The 22,300-nt window shown below is 45.0% G+C and overlaps 1 protein-coding gene across 5 annotated transcripts in view; it reads left to right on the top strand.

The window, feature by feature from the left end:
• The window catches only part of RNF216 (ring finger protein 216), a 176,414-nt gene that overhangs the window by 73,201 nt on the left and 80,913 nt on the right, over window positions 1–22,300 (top strand). For all 5 annotated transcript variants that reach the window (XM_060120646.1, XM_060120647.1, XM_060120648.1 and 2 more), the window contains 2 exons: window positions 1,308–1,456; window positions 1,967–2,045. In XM_060120646.1, coding sequence (XP_059976629.1) covers window positions 1,308–1,456; window positions 1,967–2,045 — 228 coding nt within the window. The remainder of the gene's footprint in view (window positions 1–1,307; window positions 1,457–1,966; window positions 2,046–22,300) is intronic.

The following is a 22,300-nucleotide window of genomic DNA, read 5'->3' on the forward strand; positions in this document are numbered from 1 at the left end:
CAGACCAGGGCTCGAACCCATGTCCCCTGCATCAGCAGGTAGACTCTCAACCACTGCGCCACCAGGGAAGACCCATAAAATGAATAATAGTTTATATAAGATTATATTTCTCTGTCCAAAGTCAGTTTCTCTTGACACCAACATACAATATGGAAAGGAGTTTTGTTTTGTCTTAATGAACACTTAAAAACCAGAATTGCTTTTCATAAATGCCCCACCAATAATCAAACCACTTGACATCAATTATTCTAAAATCAGTTGTAATTTAGTCAAGGACTGAGTAGCAGGGGTTTTTTTGTTTTTTGTTTATAAATGTATTTATTTCTTTTTGGCTGCATTGGGTCTTTGTTGCTGCGGCGGGCTTTTTCTAGTTGCAGCGAGTGGGGGCTACTCTTTGTTGCAGTGCGCGGGCTTCTCATTGTGGTGGCTTCTCTTGTTGCAGAGCACGGGCTGTAGGCGTGCGGGCTTCAGTAGTTGTGGCACGCGGGCTCAGTAGTTGTGGCTCGCGGGCTGTAGTGCACTGGCTCAGTAGTTGTGACGCACGGGCTTAGTTGTTCCATGGCATGTGGGATCTTCCCAGACCAGGGCTCAAACCCATGTCCCCTGCATCGGCAGGCGGATTCTTAACCCACTGCGCCACCAGGGAAGTCCCCTGAGTAGCAGTTACTGAGCAGAGTAGTTGTGATGAGCAGAATATAGGCATAGTTTAAAGATATTGTAAGTTCGGTTCCAGGCCACTGCAGTAAAACAAATATCACAATAAAAAGAGTCACACAACTCTTTGATTTCTCAGTGCATAGAAAAGTTATGTTTACACTATACTGTAGCCTATTAAGTGTGCAATAGCATTTTGTCAATCCCCTCCCCTCCTACCACTCATCTCTGCCTTCCAAGAGGTTCGGAACTCCAGCTTTTCCACGGACTGTAGAGGGAATCAACTTGCTTATCATGAGTATCTGCTTTTCAGACACTGAGCTGTGACTTTCCTCCTCTAATCTGCTAAACGATTTTATCCTTCCTCATCTACTTCCCGTCTTCATATATTGTGGTTTAGGCTGATAGACGTCCTCTGGTAGAATCAAAGGTGGACCTTGTGTTTTTGTTTCATGGTTTTCTTGTTTTGAGTGTGGTTTCTCAGAGAAGAGGGGACAGAAGAGGGGACCTTTGCCATCTCAGAGTCTGTGTTCCAAACCACGATTTATTTGCTTCCCATTGAAAGATGCATTTAACCACTGAAGTTTTTTTGTGTTTCTGAAAACTTGGTTAAATTTTTTTTTTCCCTTTGCCTCCTGACTGTATCATTCTAGTCAGAGCTCAGCTGCATGGAAGGCAGCTGCACATGTTCATTCCCAACCAGTGAACTGGAGAAGGTGCTTCCCCAGACCATCCTGTATAAATACTATGAGCGAAAAGCAGAAGAAGAAGTTGCTGCAGCCTACGCTGATGAGCTCGTCAGGTGAGTCCTCAGAGTCAGAGTGTCACTTGTTAACTCGTTCCCTGTCAGGAAGACTGCCTGGGCCCTTTCATTGGTGATGAAAATTCTGTAACAGAGCTCTATCTCCAGGTTTTCTGGCATTTCTTGCTTTTAAAAAAGAGAATAATTGTATTCATAGAAAAGTTTGCAGTTCGTATTTTTACCTACGTTCGTTGGCACCTCTTAATCAGCTGGCTTATAGGTACAGTCCTTGTGCGTTGGTTAGAGGAAAGATGACGTGTGTAAGGAGTTCTCAGAAAGGTATGTTAAATACTGAGTGGCTTGCACTGAGGCAGGACCCAGAACGGCACCTGCATTTCCTGGTGAGAGCCAGCACAGAGCAGAGCCTCAGTCCATGTTTTAAGGAAAAGTTAAGGAGCAAAAGGAGGTGTGGCTGTCCAGCTAAAAACTCCATCTTAGTATGAATAATCACATGGAACAAATCAGGCTTTAATATTCTGAATAATATTCCTTCTGCTGTTTTGATTCTAGGTGCCCCTCTTGCAGCTTCCCTGCTCTGTTGGACAGTGATGTGAAGAGGTTCAGTTGTCCCAATCCTCGCTGCCGGAAGGTAGGGAGGCACATATGTTTTCTAGATTCCTATTTGAACTGTGGTATTACGGACTGCCTCTGGGGCACAGATATGTGCTGGTTGTCTGCATGCTGACCCATGAGGAGGATTTGGGTGCTCTCCTTTTCATGAAAGCAAGTGAAGATTGGTTCTTTGTGAATGGCGGTTGACTTCGTTGCAGAGACGGGGGCCACTTACGGAATTTTAATTACACAGCTCTGGATCCCCGTTTTATGCCATCTTCCTGAAGGGCAGATACTGCAGTGTAAAATGTGAAGGGTTCTGTATTTATTCCACTGTGCCAGTATTTTTCTTGCTTGCTCTTTCACCACCCCCTTGTGCTCAAATACTTCTTTTCTGTGTGCGCACATGAGCATGCACACACTTCCTGCCACTTGCAAAGTCCAAGTGGTATTTCTTTGATTAAAGAATTGGGCGTCATGGTGGCATGTCTATCACATGCGGTAGATGATTCACTCAGCTGTTCACATAAGGACTGATTGTGTCAGGTGAGACCAAAGCTGTCTAGTCGCCTTGCTGCTGAAAATCTTTCTTCCCTTTAGACTCCTATTCCGTGAACTAAGAATGTCTTGAAATTTGTCAACCATTTATAAGCCACTTAAGAGTTTTTAAGGAATATAATATTGGCATCCACATAGACAAGTATGTTTTAAGCCATTTTCCTAAAATAGAGTATCAGAGTTGAATATTATAATATCTCCGCCTTTTGGGGAGTGAAGAAATTAAAGTAGATATTGGAAAAGGAAGAAGAAACTACACTGATAGACTAAAACCTTACTCATTTTGTTTTCAACATTAACATTTCTGTGTAAAATCTGGATATTTTCTTACAATTGATGTATCCATTAGTAATTTGTCCCCACCCCAGGCTGTTGCTATAACAAATGTTTCAGTAGTCTCTGGAATCTTGGAACTAAGAAAGCAGACTCACTGACTGTCCTGTGTGCTTCCAGTGTGTTCAGCTCTAGAATGCCTGGGAAGGCAGTGCCTGAACTAAGATACAGAGAGCAAGGGAGGTAGCCAAGGGACAAAAAGGGTGGGAGTAAAGTGAAAGTGAAGATGTGGAACGTGGTAGGTCCAAGGAGCAGTAGTATCCTGGACACTGACTGGTACTGGGAGTGTGAAGAGAAAGGCTTCCGAACTGGGAGGGGCCAGAGCCATGCAGGCCTTCAGCACCATTCTGAGGCAGGAGGATGGGGGAGTGAAAAAGCAGGGAGATCTGTTTGGCTGTTGAGTAATCAAGGTGAGAGATGCACATCACTGTCACCCCCCTCTGGAGTCTCCTGGAATTGCTAGTTTGAGCTAGGAATTTTATTTCCTGGTATGATTCCAAATAAGACTTTGCCAATGAAAGTGCTCATATATGATTTGGAATGCCAGAGACAGTTACAGGAATGTATCAGGGTACTTATGAGTCTAAAACAGCATCCCGTGAGTATTTTGAGAATATCCAGCCTGGGATATCAGTAAACGCCTCCTAGAGGCTCTTAAGATACTAGGCAGAAAACCCAGATATTCTGCTTCCTCTTTGTGGGAGGAATATACTTGCCCTGCTGAGCTTGGAGGGGGCCGTGTAGCTTCTTTTGGCCCATGAAATGTGAGTATGGGTGAGAGGTCACTTGCAAAAAAAGTGGTAAAATAAATGCTTAGGGGTGATGTCAGCAAGGTGGTGGAATAGGTAGCCCCAAATTCTTCCCCCACAGAAACACTGATTCAACAATACATGGACCAGTTTCCTTTGTGAGAAATCTAGAAACCAGTTACGAGGCTCCTGCACTCCATACAGGGCAGTTAGCTGCCTTGAGGCCTGTAGGAAAATTAGTGGAGCTCACTCCCCAGAGCCCGTCCCCCAGCACACGTAGCACACATGGGAGGAAACACCTAACTCCTCGCTTCCTTGGGGAGGCAAAGAGCAGACTAGAACATACATCTAACATTCAGACTTCTCAGAGGGCTTACCCAAGGGGCTGGCTTATGTCTTTCCTGAATCTAAGCACCGATAGGAGGGAGCACCAGATTTCACATCATCAAGAACAAAGGCGGGCTTCCCTGGTGGCGCAGTGGTTGAGAGTCCGCCTGCCGATGCAGGGGACACGGGTTCGTGCCCCGATCCCGGAAGATCCCACATGCCGCGGAGCGGCTGGGCCCGCGAGCCATGGCCGCGGAGCCTGTGTGTCCGGAGCCTGTGCTCCGCAACGGGAGAGGCCACAGCAGTGAGAGGCCCGCGTACAGCAAAAAAAAAAAAAAAAAAAAAAAAAAGAACAAAGGCAGTGGTTTGGACTAGCATACGCTCACTCACCTTTGCCCCTTTGGCTTAGTGTACAAAGAGCAGGAGAAAACCCCCAATTCCCAGCTTCTGGTTAGGGAGGGGAAGAGTTGGAGTGTGCATCCAGTGTCCCAACTTTTTGGGGTACTGCCCAAGGGGCTGGTTTCTGTCTCACTTGACTCAGCACTGATAGGACCCTGCATACTCTAGATGCCTGGAAGCTTCTGAGGAAAAAAAGAGCTGAGAGGCTTGCTGCTGCTAACAAAGCACCCACAGTATAGCAGACAGAGGCCATTATGTCTCTGTGGCTTTTCCCTCCAGGAGAAAGGAAGAGTGGGACATATACCCAATGTTCTAGCTTTTCAGGGGAGGGGGGAGCTCTTCAAAGGGCTGGTTTCTCTCTTGCCCAACTCAGAGCACTGATTCTCGAGACCCACCATACTCTAGATGCCTGAGGTCTACTGAGAACAAAAAAGAGCTGGGCATCTTACAGCCCCTCCAGAGAACCTGCAGTACTGTAGACGGACACCAGAGGGAGCAAGAGATTACAAGCTCCTGAAAAAAAAAAAAGCCAGCAAAACCTCTCTGAATTGGGAATGTACACACATAGGTCCAGAGAAGGTGCATCCACAGAAGAGGTTTGAGAGTCCTCCATAATTTATAGCCCGACTGATTGGTAAAGGTTTTTCCCTGTACACGGCCAGTCTAAAGACGGGGAGAGATGGCTGTTTTTCAAATGTATATAGATCCTGACAAAGTAACAAGGCACAAGAAGAACCATGGTCTAACCAAAGGAACAAAATAAATATTCAGAAACTGTCCCTAAAGAAATGGGGGTATGTGAATTACTTGACAAAGAATCCAAATAATCATCATGAAGATGCTCAATTAAGATGGACCCAGACATTTTATAATCAAATGGTCAAAAGTCAGAGACAAAGAGAATTTTTTAAACAGCAAGGGAAAAGCAACTTGTCATGTACAGTGAGTCTCCCATAAGATTCTCAGAGGAGCACTTCCCTGGTGGCGCAGTGGTTAAGAACCTGCCTGCCAACGCAGGGGACATGGGTTCAAGCCCTGATCCGGGAAGATCCCACATGCCGCGGAGCAACTAAGCCCATGCGCCACAACTACTGAGCCTGCGCTCTAGAACCTGCAAGCCACAACTACTGAAGCCCGCGTGCCTAGAGCCCGTGCTCTGCAACAAGAGAAGCCCACGTACTACAACAAAGAGTAGCCCCCGCTCGCCGCAACTAGAGAAAGCCCGCACACAGACCCAGTGCAGCCAAAAATAAATAAATTTATTTTTAAAAAAAGATTCTCAGAGTATATCTCAGCAGAAACCTTACAGGACAGAAGAGAGTAAGATGATATATTCATAGTGCTAAAAAAGTAAAGGAAAAAACCCTGCCGATCAAGACTACTGTATCTGGCATAACTAAGTGAGGGAGGAATTAAGACCTTCCCAGATAAACAAAAGCTTAGGGAGTTCATCACCACTAGGCCTGCCCTACAAGAAATGCTAAAGGAAGTCATTTGAGTTGAAATGAAAGGATGCTAGATAGAAACACAAAAGCACTTGAAAGTATAAAGCTCACTGATAAAGGTGGATATGTAGACAAACAGAATACTGTAACGTGTGTATATAATCACTTTTAACTCTTGTATAGAACTTAAAAGACAAGAGTATGGAAAATATATAAAGAGTTTTTGTATGTGATCACAGTTGTTACCAGCTGAAAATAGGTTGTTATAAATATACACAAAAGAAAGAAAGGAATCAAAGCATGTCACTACGAGAAATTCAATGAAACACAAAGGAAGACAGCAAAAGAGGAAAAGAGACCAAAAAGCTATAAGACAGAGAACAACAAAATTACAGTAGTAAGTTCTTCCCTGTCATTAATTACTTTAAATGTAAATGGATTAAAATTTCCAACCAAAAGACACAGAGTGACTGAGTGGATTTTTTTTTTTTGGCGGGGGGGCTGCATTGGGTCTTCGTTGCTGCGTGCTGGCTTTCTCTAGTTGCAGCGAGCGGGGGCTGCTCTTTGTTGTGGTGTGCTGGCTTCTCATTGTGGTGGCTTCTCTTGTTGCGGAGCACGGGCTCTAGGCGCACGGGCTTCAGTAGTTGTGGCACACAGGCTTAGTTGCTCCGTGGCGTGTGAGATCTTCCCGGACCAGGGCTCAAACCTGTGTCGCCTGCACTGGCAGGCAGATTCCCAACCACTGCACCACCAGGGAAGCCCTGGATTTTTTTTTTTTTAATCCAACTATATACTGTCTACAAAAGACTCACTTGAAATTTAATGGCAGACTTCCCTGGTGGTGCAGTGGTTGAGGGTCCACCTGCCAATGCAGGTGACGTGGGTTCAATCCCTCGTCTGGGAAGACCGCACATGCCACAGAGCAGCTGGGCCTGTATGCCATGGCTGCTGAGCTTGCGCTTTGGAACCTGCAAGCCACGGCTGCTGAGCCCATGCGCCACGGCTGCTGAGGCCTGCTCGCCTGGACCCCATGCTCCGCAGCGGAGAGGCCACCGTGGTGAGAGGCAGGTGCACCGTGGTGGGGAGAGGCCCCCGCTTACACAGCTGGGGAGGGCCCACCCGCGAGCAAGGACCGAACACAGCCAAAAATTAATTAATTAATTAATTTGATTGTATTTTAAAAAATTAAATGATGCACATTGGAAACAAAAGGATGGAAAAAGATATTTCATGCAAATGATAACTGAAAGAGAGCCAGGGTGGCCATTCTTATGTCATACAAAATAGTCTGTAAGTCAGAACTGTCATAACAGAGAAGGACATTATATAATGGTGAAAGGATCAGTTAACCAGGAAGATATAACAGGGATAAATATATATGCATCCATCGTCAGAGCACCCAAACATACAAAACAAACATTGACATATCTGAAGGGAGAAATAGGCAATTCAGTAATAGTTGTAGATTTCACTACTCCATTTTTCAATCATAGATAGAACAAGCAGACAGAGAATCAGTAAGGGGGCTTCCCTAGTGGCACAGTGGTTGAGAATCTGCCTGCTAATGCAGGGGACACGGGTTCGAGCCCTGGTCTGGGAGGATCCCACATGGCGCGGAGCAACTAGGCCCGTGAGCCACAACTACTGAGCCTGCGCATCTGGGGCCTGTGCTCTGCAACAAGAGAGGCCGCCATAGTGAGAGGCCTGCGCACCGTGATGAAGAGTGGACCCCGCTTGCCACAACTAGAGAAAGCCCTCGCACAGAAACGAAGACGCAACACAGCAAAAATTAATTAATTAATTAATAAACTCCTACCCCCAACATCTTTAAAAAAAAAAAAAATTAGTAAGGAAACAAAGGACTTGAGCAACACTATAAACCAAATGGACCTAACAGACATACAAAACATTCCACCCAACAGGAGCAGAATATACATTCCTCTCAAGTATACATTTTATAAGGCCAGCATCACCCTACTTCCAATGCCAGACAGAGATACCACAAGAGAACTACAGGCCAACGTTCCTGACAAATGTAGATGCAAAACTCCTAAACAAAATACTAGCAAACCAAATTCAGCAGCACCTTAAAAGGATTATACACCATGACCAAATGGGATTTATCCCTGGAATGAAAGATGGTTCTACAAAAATCAATCAGTGTGATAGACCACATTAACGGAAGGATAATTATATCATCTCAGTTGATGCAGAAAAATCATTTGATAAAATTCATCACCCTTTCATAATAAAAAACACTCAACAAACTAGGAGTAGAAGGAAATTACCTCAACATAATAAAGGCCATGTATGAAAAGCCTGCAGCCATTGGTGAAAAACTAAAACTTCTCCACTAAGATCAGGAAAAAGGCAAGGATCACTTTTGCCACTTCTGTTCAACATTAGTACTGGAAGTCCTAGCTGGAGCAATAAGCGAGAAAAAGATAGGCAATCAGATCAGAAAAGGGACTTCCCTGGTGGCGCAGTGGTTAAGAATCCTCCTGCCAGCGTAGGGGTCATGGGTTCAATCCCTGGTCCAGGAAGATCCCACATAATTGTGGAGCAACTAAGCCCATGCGCCACAACTGCTGAGCCTGCGCTCTATAGAGCCCACGAGCCAGAACTACTGAAGCCCGCACTCCTAGAGCCCATGCTCCGCAACAGGAGAAGCCACTGCAATGAGAAGCCCATGCACTGCAACGAAGAGTAGCCTCTGCTCGCCGCAACTAGAAAAAGCCCATGCGCAACAATGAAGACCCAGCGCAGCCAAAAATAAATAAATAAATTATTTTTTTTAAAAAAAACCTGTTAGAACTAACAAATTCAGCAAGGTTGCAGGATACAAAATCAACATACAGAAATCAGTTGAGTTTTTATATGTTAACAACAAACAATCCAAAAAGGAAATTAAGAAAACGGTTCCATTTATAATAGAATCAAAAAGAATAAAGTACTTAGGAATAAACTTAACCAAGGAGGTGAAAGACTTATGCACTGAAAACCACAAAACACTGTTGAAGGAAATTAAAGGAGATACAAGTATGTGGAAAGACATCCATGTGCGTGAGTTGGTTATTAAAATGTCATACTATCCAAAGCCATCTACAGATTCAGTACATTCACTATGAAAATCCCAATGGCGGGCTTCCCTGGTGGCGCAGTGGTTGAGAATCTGCCTGCTAATGCAGGGGACACGGGTTCAAGCCCTGGTCTGGGAAGATCCCACATGCCGTGGAGCAACTGGGCCCATGAGCCACAACTACTGAGCCTGCGCGTCCGGAGCCGGTGCTCCGCAACAAGAGAGGCTGCAAGAGTGAGAGGCCCGCACACTGCGATGAAGAGTGGCCCCCACTTGCCACAACTAGAGAAAGCCATCGCACAGAAACAAAGACCCAACACAGCAAAAATAAATTAATTAATTAATAAACTCCTACCCCCAACATCTTAAAAAAAAAAAAAATCCCAATGGCATTTTTTACAGAAACAGAAAAAACAATCCTAAAATTCATATGGAACCCCAGTAGCCAAAACAATCTTGAGGAAGAACAAAGCTGGAGGCCTCACACTTCCACACTTCAAAGCCTGTTACAAAGCCACAGTGATCCAAACAGTATGTTACTGGCATAAAGTCAGGCATAGAGACCAGTGGAACAGAATAGAGAGCCCAGAAATAAATCCATGCATATTATAGTCAAGGGTGCCAGGACTACACAATAGGATAGTCTCTTCAACAAATGTTGCTGGGAAAACTGGATAACCACATGTAAAAAAACTGAAATTAGACATTATCTTATACCATGTACAAAAATTAACTCAAAATGGATTAAAGACATAAACAAATGACCTGAAACTTACAAAATTCCTAAAAGAAAACATAGGGGGAAAGTTTCCTAACATTAGTCTTGGCAGTAATTTCCTGAATCTGACACTAAAAGCACAGACAACAAAAACAAAAATAGGCAAATAGGAATGCATCAAACTAAAAAGCTTCTGGGCAGCAAAGGAAGCAATCAACAGAGTGAAAAGGCAGCCTTTGGAATGGGAGAAAGTATTTGCAACCTATTTATCTGATAAGGCATTAATATCCATAATATATAAGGAATTTCTGCAACTCAGTAACAAACAACAACAACACAAAAAACAAATATGGGCAGAGGTCCTGACTAGGCATTTCTGTGAAGAAGACATACAAATGGCTAACAGGTATATGAAAAGGTGCTCTATATAACTAATCATCAGGGAAATGCAAATCAAAACCACAGTGAGGTATCACCTCATATCTATTAGGGTGGCCACTATCAAAATAAAAGCAAAAAATAACAAGTGTCAGCAAGGATATGGAGAAATTGAAACCATTACAGGATGTTGGTGGGAACGTAAAATGGTACAGCTGCTATTGAAAATGGTATGAAGTGTCCTCAAAAAATTAAAAATAAAACTACTATACAATCTAGCAATCCCACTTCTGGATTTTTATCCAAAGGAATTGAAGACAGGATCTTGAAGAAATATTTGTGCTACCATGTTCATTGCATTATTATTTATAATCAAGATATGGAAACAGCCTAAATATCCAGTAGATAAAGAAAATATGGTCCATCCATATAATGGAATATTATTCAGTATTTAAAAAGAAGGAGATTCTACGACATGGATGAACCTTGAGGACATTATACTAAGTGAGATAAGCCAGTCACAAAAAGGCAAATACAGTATGATTCCACTGACAAGGCATAGCTAAAGTAGTCAAAGTCATAGAAGCGGAAAGTAGAATTGTGGTTGCCAGGGGAGGGGAACTGGGGAGTTGCTATGCAACGGGTATAGAATTTCAGTCACACAGGGTACAGAAGTTCTAGAGCTCTGCTGCACAGCAGTGCACACATAGGTAACAGTACTGTACTGTACACTTAAAATTCATGAATAGAGTAGATTTCGTGTTATGTGTTTCTTATCACAATTTAAAAAAGAGAGCATATGGTTCACTGTCTCTTTTCCTTCTGCCAAGATAGACATGTAGAAATAAGTTTGTTTTGAGCTACTGAAATTTGAGTTTGTTCCAACAGCATAACCGAGCACATTCTGACTGGTACGGATCATGAGAACCACAACTGACAATAGGGGTGGAGAAAAGGAAAGATAGTAGGGAGATAGGATTACAAAGAGATATTTGACTGTGGGGGTGGGGAGAAGCCCAGATGACTCACTTTTCTGGTTTGAGCCACTAAGTGGGTGATGATGCTATTCACACAAAATTGGAAATAGAATAGAAAAAGGTTCCAGGAGAGAAGATCAACTCTGTTTTGCACATGTTGAGTTTTGAGGGTGGAGGTATTCGTATTCAGTAAGCGTACTTTTCCCCAGTACCTGGCACATATCAGGTGCTCGGTAATTATTTGGGACATGACTAGGGTCAGGAACACAGGAGAGATATGGGCTGCAGAAAGATTTTGGAGTCAGGAATAAGAAGCATTGAAAGGCGGGAGTCCTGGGGGAAGGCAGAGGGCAGAATGCAGGGAGCTCAGGGGGGTTTGGGGTGAGGCCCTCTAGGAGTTAGGTCACAGGAGTTAGAGAATGCTGGCACCTAAGGATGCTGGCAGCATTTGCATTAGAGTCTCATCAAATTTATAGGTGAGTTTATAAGGAAAGTATTACCTTTAAAATGTTGTCCTGCTATCAATAAGTCTTTCCAGTGATTCACATTTTTTTTATGTCCCTTAGTAGTGTTTTACAGTGAAGAGAATGCATCATAAAGTGTTGTAGATCACCGTGTGCTTCAGAACCTGACCCTCACTTGCGGACAGCAGCATTCATGTTCTAGACTTGCTTTCTACATTAGGGTAAGATCTGCAGTGTTTGGCCCACTGTGAGAAATAAAGGGAAAACGGTCTCATGGGACCTGAGGCAGTGACAGCCGGTTAACGGTTACTGAGAAGTTCCCAGCTGTCCTTTGAAAAGAAGGGAGAACTTAAAAGTAAAACGTTCGATCCTTATTAGGAACTATGGAAGGATTCGCCACAAGGTGGCACTAACACTCCGTGAAGACAGGTCTTCTCTTGGGCATTTCAAAAGCATGTGTGTCAGCAAAACACTGTCCTGTAAGCAGAACTGACAGAATTCTTTTAGGTTTAGTACCAAAGCAAACCACTCTTTGCATTCAGAATTTAACATCAAAGAGTCATTGTTTTTAAGACATATGCTTTTACCTTTTTCACTTGTACACATTCTCCTTACGACATTCTTTCTCCTCAGCTACCTGGCTAAACCAACTGTTAATCCTTGAGGATTCCTAATCTTCAAGAAATGAGCCACAAGCTAATTTGGGCCCTTGTGAGACTAAGGGCTTCTGCTTCCTTATTGCAATGTCACTGCCAGTAATCTAAACTCCAGTTAGATTTCCGGGAACTTGTCACTCTGAGATGAGGCATTTATATTAATGCATTATCTGGAGACGGGCTTGAATGCCTGGAATCATTCCCCTGAAATCCCTGAAGAGTTAGTAAGACACTGTATCTTTGATGAAATGGGGGGAGAGTCTTTGTTACATTGATATGATGAAATGCCTTTGTCAAGGCCCTCGGCGTCCTGTGTGCTGTCAGATAAAGGATTCATCAGTTTGTTTTCAATGTGCTGCTTTTAGGAGTGGATTGGATGGGTTTGGTGTGGGACTGCAGGGTGTTAGATTAAAAAGAGATTTGAAAGTGATACTTCTGGAATATTTTTTAGAGTCAGAAGCTTCCCTGTTGGGTCTCTTTCTAACTGTCTAGAACCATAACTTTGCTCCATAAACTCAGAGATACGTAAGTAGAGCTTTCCCAAAAGGTAACCAGGACCACAAGGTGGAGCTTTAAGAATACTCACGAAGCAAGTGCTATTAGGGAAGCCTTTAATCAGAGTAACTGAAGAATGCCTAGTTTGGTGTCTTTTAGTGGAGAATGTGAAGTGACTGTGTAACCACTCATCTTTTCCCAGTGTCACTTATATTTGTTTTTATGTATCTTTCCCACCTGCCAGCTTTCTTCTCTACTCATCTTTTTTATGCTTCTCAGGCACCATCCTATCCTTGGTAGCATTCAGTGTTACTGACTCTGCAGCAGTAAAATACAACCAAAATTCACATCTGCAGTGAACCAGTTTGTTGCTAAAAACAGGCATCTGCAGCCGCCTAAAGTAGCTCAATGGCTGCGTGAAGAGAATGTAAATGATCCTGGACCAGCTGTCAGTGCCAGGGCAGCTCCAGCTGTGACAGTGGACGGTTGGCACTTATTAGCAGCACTATAATTTGAGGCCCAGCCAGTCCCCTGACTCGTGTGCTGAGCACAGGCCTTTACATTTATCTAGATATGAATGAAGCTTGAGCCTCTTGTTCTCATTATCAGGAAGGACCTTTATTCAGGAAGTAACGTTGAGAAGAACCAAATGTCTGGGTAACAAAAGGATTCTTAAGTCCCCAAATGAGGGCTGCTTTACTGGCATGGAAGTCCATGCTGCATAATGCAAGTCCAGAAAAGAAGTGGGGTGGTGTGGGAATTCCTTCTCAGGCATTCAGCTGCCCCTGCTTCTCTCAAGGTGAGTCACTCCCTTCCGAGCCCGAGGGCTCTGGCTGAACAGCTTAAGACCTCAAGCTGCAGTGGCGTGCAGGTGTGTCAGGAAGGGTGCCTTGCGGGACCCTAGGCTCCTGTAGGTCCCCATAGCCACCCTATGAAGTGGACACTGAGGTAAAATGGTGGAGCTGAGAACCCAAAGGGGGGCCTCCCTACCGCCCCCAAACAATCCAGAGTGGATCCGAAAGGCCATCTCTTTGAGCCGTCCTCCCAACAAGCACTGAGTAGAGCTGGCACTGTAGGAGCGAGGTTTCAGGATTTAACTCTGTTTTTGTCTTAATATTTTTTTTCCACTTTTTAAAATTCTCCATAGTAAACAGCGTAGTGAGTCTGTTCATCATAGGCTTCTCAATCCTTGAAAGATTTTGGTTGGTAACTACACACCCTTCCTTACTTGACATCTTAACACATCAAACATTGTGTTTGAGAAGCTAGGTCTTCCAGTTAGGGGTGTGTGTTTGTGTGTTTCCAAGAAGAATAAAAGCGAAGAAAGGCAAATATTGCTTACCTCTTCCCCCCCTGCCTTCCCTAATAAAGGTCAAATAAATAACCATCTCTGCTGTTGTTTGCAGTCGTTACTTAAAAGGGAGATAGATATCCACCCAAAATAGGGAAAGGTAAAAATATGCATGCATTAAACTGAAATGCCAGTATGAATAAAACATTTATTTTTGCTTCCCCTCAACTGTACAGAAATAGTTTTTATTTTTGTACAGGCATACCTCATTTTATTGCACTTCACAGATACTGCTTTTTTTTTTTTTTTAAACAAGTGGAAGGTTTATTTCTACCCTGCATTGAGCAAGTCTGTTGTTGCTGTTTTTCCAACAGCATTTGCTCACTTTGTGTCTCTGTGGCACATTTTGATAATTCTTGGAATGTTTCAAACTGTTTCATTATTATATTTGTTATGGTGATCAGTGATCTTTGATGTTACTATTGCAAAAACATTATGACTCGCTGAAGACTCAGGTGACGGTTAGCATTCTTCACCAATAAAGTAGTTTTTAATTAAGGGGCTTCCCTGGTGGCGCAGTGGTTGAGAGTCCGCCTGCCAACGCAGGGGACACAGGTTCGTGCCCCGGTCCGGGAGGATCCCACATGCCGCGGAGCGGCTGGGCCCGTGAGCCATGGCCGCTAAGCCTGCGCGTCCGGAGCCTGTGCTCCGCAACGGGAGAGGCCACAACAGTGAGAGGCCCGCGTATCGCAAAAAAAAAAAAAAGTTGTAATTAAGGTATATGCATTTTGTAGACATAATGCCATTGTACACTTAATAGTACATTGTACAGTATACTGTCAGCATAACTTCTTTTTTTTTTTTTTTTTTTTTTTTGGTACACGGGCCTCTCACTGTTGTGGCCTCTCCCGTTGCGGAGCACAGGCTCTGGACGTGCAGGCTCAGCGGCCGTGGCTCACGGGCCCAGCCGCTCCGTGGCATGTGGGATCCTCCCGGACCGGGTCACGAACCTGTGTCCCCTGCGTCGGCAGGCAGACTCTCAACCACTGTGCCACCAGGGAAGCCCTGTCAGCATAACTTTTATATGCACTGAGAAATCAAAAAATTCATGTGACTCCCTTTACAGCATATTTGCTTTTTGCCATGGTCTGGAACTGAACCCATGATATCTCCAAGCTTAGGGGACTGGTAAGTGGGCACAAGCAGTGCCACTATGCCTGTTTCCCCTTGGAGGCTGGCACAGCCCCTCAGATTTCTCCCCTTGAAACTCTCAGAGAGTGACTGCTGACTTTTCAGCAGATGGTGGAGTGCATTTCAGAGCCAAGGTGGTCCAGACACAGCTGTCAGTATGGACTTGGGGCCTGAGGGCAGAGCAGCAGCCTGGGCCTCGGGTTTTTCCCGACTTCCCTCACCCTCAGGAAATGGGCATTGCTCTGTCTTGCCCCCAGAGAACATTCTGGTGCTTCTTAATGAAGCTGCTTTAAAGGGTTAAAATGTTGCCACCTTCTAGGAGACAAATCACAGAACTTCCTGTTCTCTGTAGAATGAAGAGGCTTTGCCTTTCTCCAGCAGCATTGCTTGGGACACGTACTTTTTTTGCTGGGCTTTATTAGTAAGTTCGTTGTTTTGAGAGTTCTTTTTGCATACAGTTACATGAGAAATATTCATGGATGCACTGCTCTGGGTCCAGCCCTGTGCTGGGTGCCTTGAGGCTGTAAATATCAAAGAAATCCATGCTGCTGCTTATGATGCAGCTAAGGAGACAGTCTGGCATAGTGGATAAGACAGGGATTTTGTTATTAAACCTGCTCATGCTTTAATTCCAGCTCTTCCTCTTCTTGGCTTTGTGACCTAGGGTAAAAACTTCATCTCCCTGAGCCACATTTTCTTTATCTATAAAAGGAGAACAATTACACCTGTGTCGTGGAGCTTTTGTGAAAAGTAAATGGCTTGTCAGTTTTATCTCAGTAAATCTACACCAGGGGGGTTGGGGGGGGCGTTAAATGCTGTGATGTAGCTGAAGTACTTACCCCACTGCCCAGCACTTCCTCAGTCAGTAAACAGCCGCTGTCCTTACAAGGAAGGCAGAGACTGATGCCGACAGTGTGTGCAGGTGCAGTGCAGGCTCAGGTGAGGACAGGAATTCCTAGAAAGGAGGAACCTCTCCCAGGTTTGTAAAATCTTTTACCACAAGAGCACAGAGTTCCCCTAAAGTGGGCAGATGTGAAGTCCCATCAGGGGACCAAAAGAGGACTCCTCACTTACCTTAATTTTTCAAATCATGTACTCAAAAAATTTCATTTCTTTTTAGCATGCCACAGTGGAAAGGGGATAGATTTTTGAAGCTAAATTTTTTGCTGACTAATATGTTCTGTCAGAAATAACCACTCTCAGTTCAGCCCACAGTGTTCAAGTTGAGAGAGAACCCCGTCCTGCCCTGGGGAGAGCTGTGTCTTGAAGCAGGCTGCTCGTGGGTTTGCTCTCCATGTCTCAGTTGCTTGGTCTGCACCACTGCTGTGTCCCCTCCTTTCAGGTTTCTCCTTGATTTTGTTTTAACCCCTCTCCAGAAGGATTGGCATCTCAGGGAATGATATTCAAAGAGACGAGTGTAGGAAGGACCTAGAAACAAAACTGACAGTATATTGGGCTGGAGAACTCAGAATTAGTCACAAAGGGAATAGTTTTAAAAACCTTTGGTTCATCTCCATGATTCGTTGGTAATTGTCTTCCTAGCAGGGTGCTGACCTTGGAGTCTTGACCATCACCCGCACGTGCAGTGCAGCAGGCAGCCCTGGAGGTTGAGGCTGCTCGCCTTTTGCTGTCCTCTTAGCAGATGGACACACCTCCTTGTCTGTCTTTCGTTGTTTTGGTCTCTACTAAAATATACTGTCTGTGGTGCTTAAAGAAAAAGATTCTGTGGATTAACAGGTTTGTATGGGCACTTTATTAAAATAGGAACTCTGACCCTTTTTCATGGTTTTTATGGCCACCATTAGCCATTGCTTATCAGACTCATAGCAGCCTAACCCTGGTCACAAACCGTACGGGGATCAGAAGCTTTGAGTGCCTCTCTTTCTGGAAACCACATATTACTTGTTAAGTGCCTTTAGACGTTTTGCTAAAATAACGCATTTTTCTGTGCCTGTGGCCTCATCAAAGGAGAGATGCATTTTGATTCAAAATCTTTAGAAATCTCACATTAAAAATCCCTCAAGAATTGATAATCTACAGAATATATTTTTATAGAGTCATTTGCCTCCTTTTTGTTTTTCACTAATTGTGTTAGTAGGTGTCAGCATCTTAATTTGTTTTAGCGATCCTCATCGTGATGTACTTGAGGAAGGAGTGTGTGTTGTGTGTGCATGCATGTGTGTGTGTCTGTGTGTGGTGCATGTATGTTGGAGAGCAAAGCAATAGTGTCTCCTCTTTGCATTCTCAGCACAGAGCACTGCAGGGCTTCCAGCCTTCCAGGTAGAAGAAAAATTGTTGCTATGGTAATAACACAAGCACGAAAACACCCTGTATCCCCCTGGGTGTCTGTGTCAGGGAGGAGGAATGCAGGAGGAAGCAGTAGCAGAGAGGAATGTTCAGGCAAAATCAGAGTGAAGCCTAGGCTAAAGCTGCCACTGGATGGAATTTCTTGTGTTTACTGTTGAATTTGAGGTCATTTTCCGATTGCTATGTTGTAGCTGAGAAATGTAAATGGTCTTTTTCTCCTCAGTGTCCTCTGTTTGGAGACAAACAGAGAATGAGAAGGGCCTGTCATCTCTGTAGTTCCCAAAGGCCACACGACCTTCTCCCAGGCCACGGTTAGAAACGAGTGTCTGTATCTGTGGCCAGTGTACCGCTCCAAGTGGGACTGACCACCCAGACCTACAGCACCCACTGCCCTTCATCTCCAGTATAACAGGTTAAGGAGTCAGCCTTGCCATCTCATTTGAAGCCAAATGGCAGCTTTTGTGCTCTGCGTCTGCATTACGTGCTAATGTCTCTTGAGAAGATGGACTCAGAATCACCTTGGTAACTCAGAGCAGTGCTGAGAAACCAAGTGCAGTCCGCTGAGGTTGGCTTGAGGAGCACGAGCAAAAGCTAGTGTGCTGCTCTGCCAGAAAGTCAGAGCCAATCTAGTCAGGGTTCCTTGCGGCGGGGGTTTAGCACCTGGCGTTACACCTGGCGGAAGTCACAGTACCTGCCAGCAGCGTTCTTGCCGGCTTTTAGGGGCTTTCTACTCCTTGTCCACCCAGAGTCACGCAGCTAGCAGGTGACAACATCAGGGTGACAACCCTGAATCACATCCAAGGTTTTCTTACTTATCATTATTTGTGTGTTTTTAGGTGTGATTTTGGTATGATCGTTGGTTTTTTAAGAGTCCTTGTCTTTTGGAGATACAAACTGAAATGCTTACAAACAAAATGATGTGTAGTCTGGGATTTGCTTCGAAATTATACTGGAAGAGGGAGGACAGGAGAGCAGATAGTGTTTAGAGAAGCCAGGATTGGCTCTGAGCTGATAATTATTAAACATGAGTGATGGGTACATGGGGTTCATTATATTACCTACTTTTGCATATATTTAAATTTTTTCATAATAAGTTAATTTAAAAAACAGAAATCTAGATGTGTTTGACTTTTCTATGTCTATGCTCTGACCTACTTTGCTTTACTACTTTGAGGGCACCTCACTCTTGGAAACTGGCAAGACCTTTCACTCCAATATTCTATTTCATGGTGTAGTCACTTTTTTAAGAGATGAAGAAAATTTGTAACATAACAGGAAAATGTCAGCAGCTATTTGTGAGAAGATTAAAGGGCTAGTCATCCTAGAGAAGGGAAGGCTGCATGTGTGTAGTTTCTCTATCGGTACAAGATTCTTCCATACAAGTGGTGGTGACCTGATGTTTTCCAACTTCCCTGAGAAAACAGACTTCAGCTGCCCATCAGGAATCCAAGATGGATCGCTAGACTATAATGTAACCAGTGAAACAGGTTCCAGGAGCCTGGGGCCCTGTGCAGAGGCTCACGTACAGCCCTCGACAGATTCTCCTTCCTCTAGGACGACTGGCAATGTGCGGTCTAGCCTCGAGGCCGGGAGGGAGACCAGATGACCTTTCGAGCGTCCTTCCAGTCCAGAGTCTCTGATTTCTAGAATACTGAGGGCTTTCAAACTGGCATTGGCATTTGGTTTTCAAAGAGAAGTAGGCTAAGAGAATTTCTCAGATCAAATCCCTAAAGCCTCATAAAAGCACTTTTCAGTTTTATTTCCCATCAGAAGCATATATATGAAAAACATTTTAAGTTTCAAAAGCTCCCTAGAAGCTGATCCAGATTCTAGCCCAAAGAGAGTGAAACAGATCGCAATTTTTTTCTTCTCTTGTCTTTGACAGCGGCTTGTCCTTTTGCCTTCCTCTCCCCTCTTCTGTCACATTTTGCTGCTAAAAATCTCTGTTGCTCCCTGTCCTGTGACCACAGCCCTCTTTGCTCCAAGGCCCTCTTGCCTCCCTTAAAACCCTCTTTTCTCCCCCAAGGCCAGTGCCCACTCTGACCTAACTGTATCTCTCCTGGCTTGGATCTTCTCTCCAGGTAGCACACTTGCCCCTAAACCCTTCATTCCATGGCCCTGCCTGCCGTTGGGGTGCTTCCCTCTTTAGAGCTCTGGACTCAGTCCTTCCTAAAAACCTTTGTCCAGCCATCATGCAGAAGCAGCCGACCAGGGTCTTGCCCCTTATCCTCCCCGACGTTACTTCCTTCTTCTCTGAGCACGTTTGTGAGCCGCTCCCTCAGCCTAGACTTGTGCCAAGACAGGTGGGACATCACTGCTTGGTTGGAATCTGGTCATTCAGATACTTATTGAGCGCTGCCGTGCCTGAAGAAATGCAAAAGGGGCAGCCACAGCCCTAACCCAGGGTCTCGGCAGGGGAGGCCAAGTCCTGTGAAGGCAGTTAGATAGTGAGATGGTGATGGTGACTGCTCTAGGGAGTCAGAAGAGCGCCCAGGAAATACCCCCTGAAAGAGCAGGGTCTCCGCCTGACTGGGACCTAACGGGCAGAGATGGGGGACTGGTGCTCTGACACGAGCAAAACTGCATGTGAGGTCAGCCAGTAGACGAGTGTGACAGAGCAGGGGAAAATGACACTGGGCAGGTAACTAGAGCCCAGATTGAAGAGGGCTCTGCAGCGCAGGGGAAGGACAGGGGATCTAATTCTGGACACTCCAGGGAGCTATTTGCAGGCCTGACGTTGGGACAATGTGATCAAAGTGCAAGGAAGGTGGACCTTGTAGAGCCATGAAAGAGGAGTGGGAGTTGGGGAGGGATGAGATACAGAATGTTGGGGGAGCTGGGAAGTCTTGTCAGTTTAGTGATCGTAACGGGTCTGGTGCCGCCAGACCTAGGATCGCACAGTGCTCCCGTGGTCCTCGGTTAACAAACCCTCCAGTCCCAAAGCCCGTTTATGTAGTGCCTCAGGTACTTGCTATGATTTTTTTCCTTCTCCAGAAGGCCTTGATGGGGTTGGATTGGCCTGAAGAAACACAGTCTTCTGAGGGCTGATTGGGGGCTGCAGTGGAGGGGCAGCAGCCATCAGGAGCGATGGTGGAGGCGCCAGCCCAGGGCCAGTGGTGGACACAGCCTGGGCACGGGTGTCCAGGAGGCCCCTTCCTCCTGCGGGGCTGTCCCGGAGCACAGCCCCTGTGGGTGTAGGGAGTGGAGTGTGGAGGGAGCCCCAAAATGAGACACTGGGCACATCCTTTAGTAGCTGCTGCTTTGGTACAGTTCCGTACCAGTATGTTTGGTTTTTTTAGTCCTTGGGTGCTTTTTAAACATGGAAGAAACCACGTAACCATCGAAGTTTTTTCCCCACACATTTTAAAAGGCTTGTTTTCCAGCTGAAAGCATGTTGGATTAAGCTTAATTTCTCACTCAGATGGCTTAATTTCCCTAACTCCGATGTGCATACAGAGATTTGCTAAATTTTCCTTTTAACAACATGCTTTCCCAGCTGCTGGGAGACCTGCTTTTTTTCTGTGGGCCTCCTGACAGAAGTGCAAACCGTTTAAGGCCTTGTGGTACCAACTGCTGTTTATTACCACAGGGACTTGGATATTGGTGTGTTCTCCCAGGAGTTGCATTTATCTAGGGTTTGTGGCTACTCTCCTGTCCCTCTGAGCTATATGGGAGGCAGGGACCAAGGTTGCGCTGGGCTGCAGTAAAAGCCACAGCCCCTCCTTCAGAGTGAGGTCACCTCCCTGCCCAGCTCCAGTCCTACATCCTCATTACGCAAGGAAGTGAAGTCTGTTCCTTGGATGAGATCTGATTGGAACCATGTTTTCTGGGACACCTCTGCTTAAATCTTTCAGCAGAACACAAACAGCCTTTTTATGGCTTGTTTTGTAAAAGGTACATTTTCACAAGAATGAGGCTTGATACTGTTCATAAATAAACACATCCCTTTGCCGCCCAGGCAAAGGAAGAATGCATCGGGGAACAGTTTGGCTGGGCTTTTGCTTTTCCCTCTCTGAATGCCTGGCGTGCACTGTCCATCCAAGGGTGGCTGAGGGGAGAACACTTTCTTGCTGCCAAAACCACAACAAATGACAACTTTCCGTTCTGTCATCTCTCTCCGCTCCACTGCTGGGCAGGCAATTCATTTTTCTACCATAAAAGGGCAACAAAGCTTGTGTAGAGCTGTGGTGACTTCTGCACTGCAGTAAAAAAGCAGAAGACAAGCTGGGGAGAGGGACGCGTCTCAGTAGGTACAGCAGCACGTTGGCTGAGCCCACATCACTGCTTTGGCCAGGCTGCCGAGCAGCAGCCTCAGTTGGAGAAAGCAGGGCAAGGAAGGCCTCCCATCTACCTGGGTACCATCGACAGCTCACGCTCGTCTGGTGGGACACAAGTGTGTAGTTCAAACCCTGTTAAGGGGAACTGCACTGAGCCTGCCCGGGTGGTTCTATGTTACTGGCATTTGGTTCTCTCCATTTGTAATTGTAGGTGCTGGATTTATAAAGGGAGTGGAGGGGACTCATACAGCCCTTACATCTTCACTGTGCAGACGAAGAAAGGGGTTAAGTGCCGGGTTCACGCAGCTTGAGGAAACTATCACACTTTAGTCTTTTGGTTATGTGTGAACTTCGGGTTCAGGGATAGCTCTCTAACCTGTGTATGTCCTCAGTGGTCCATTAGTGTACAGTTTGACTCAGTTAAAGGTGAGTCACAGAAGTCTTGACTAATAGAAATACAGTTCTTAATTGATGGGTTCAACCAGGGTTTCAAAAAATAGCTGTTCTTTATAGTGTTACCTGTAAAATCCATGGGTCCTTGAGGTGATTGTAAATAAATATGCAAAGTCAACAAAGGAATAGGTAGAAAGCAAACACTTAGCAATTTTGACAACATATAGAGCGCTTTGGAGAGAGGGGCTGCGAATT

The sequence above is a fragment of the Mesoplodon densirostris genome, chromosome 16 (assembly GCF_025265405.1).
Source record: "Mesoplodon densirostris isolate mMesDen1 chromosome 16, mMesDen1 primary haplotype, whole genome shotgun sequence".
Lineage (NCBI taxonomy): Eukaryota > Metazoa > Chordata > Mammalia > Artiodactyla > Ziphiidae > Mesoplodon > Mesoplodon densirostris.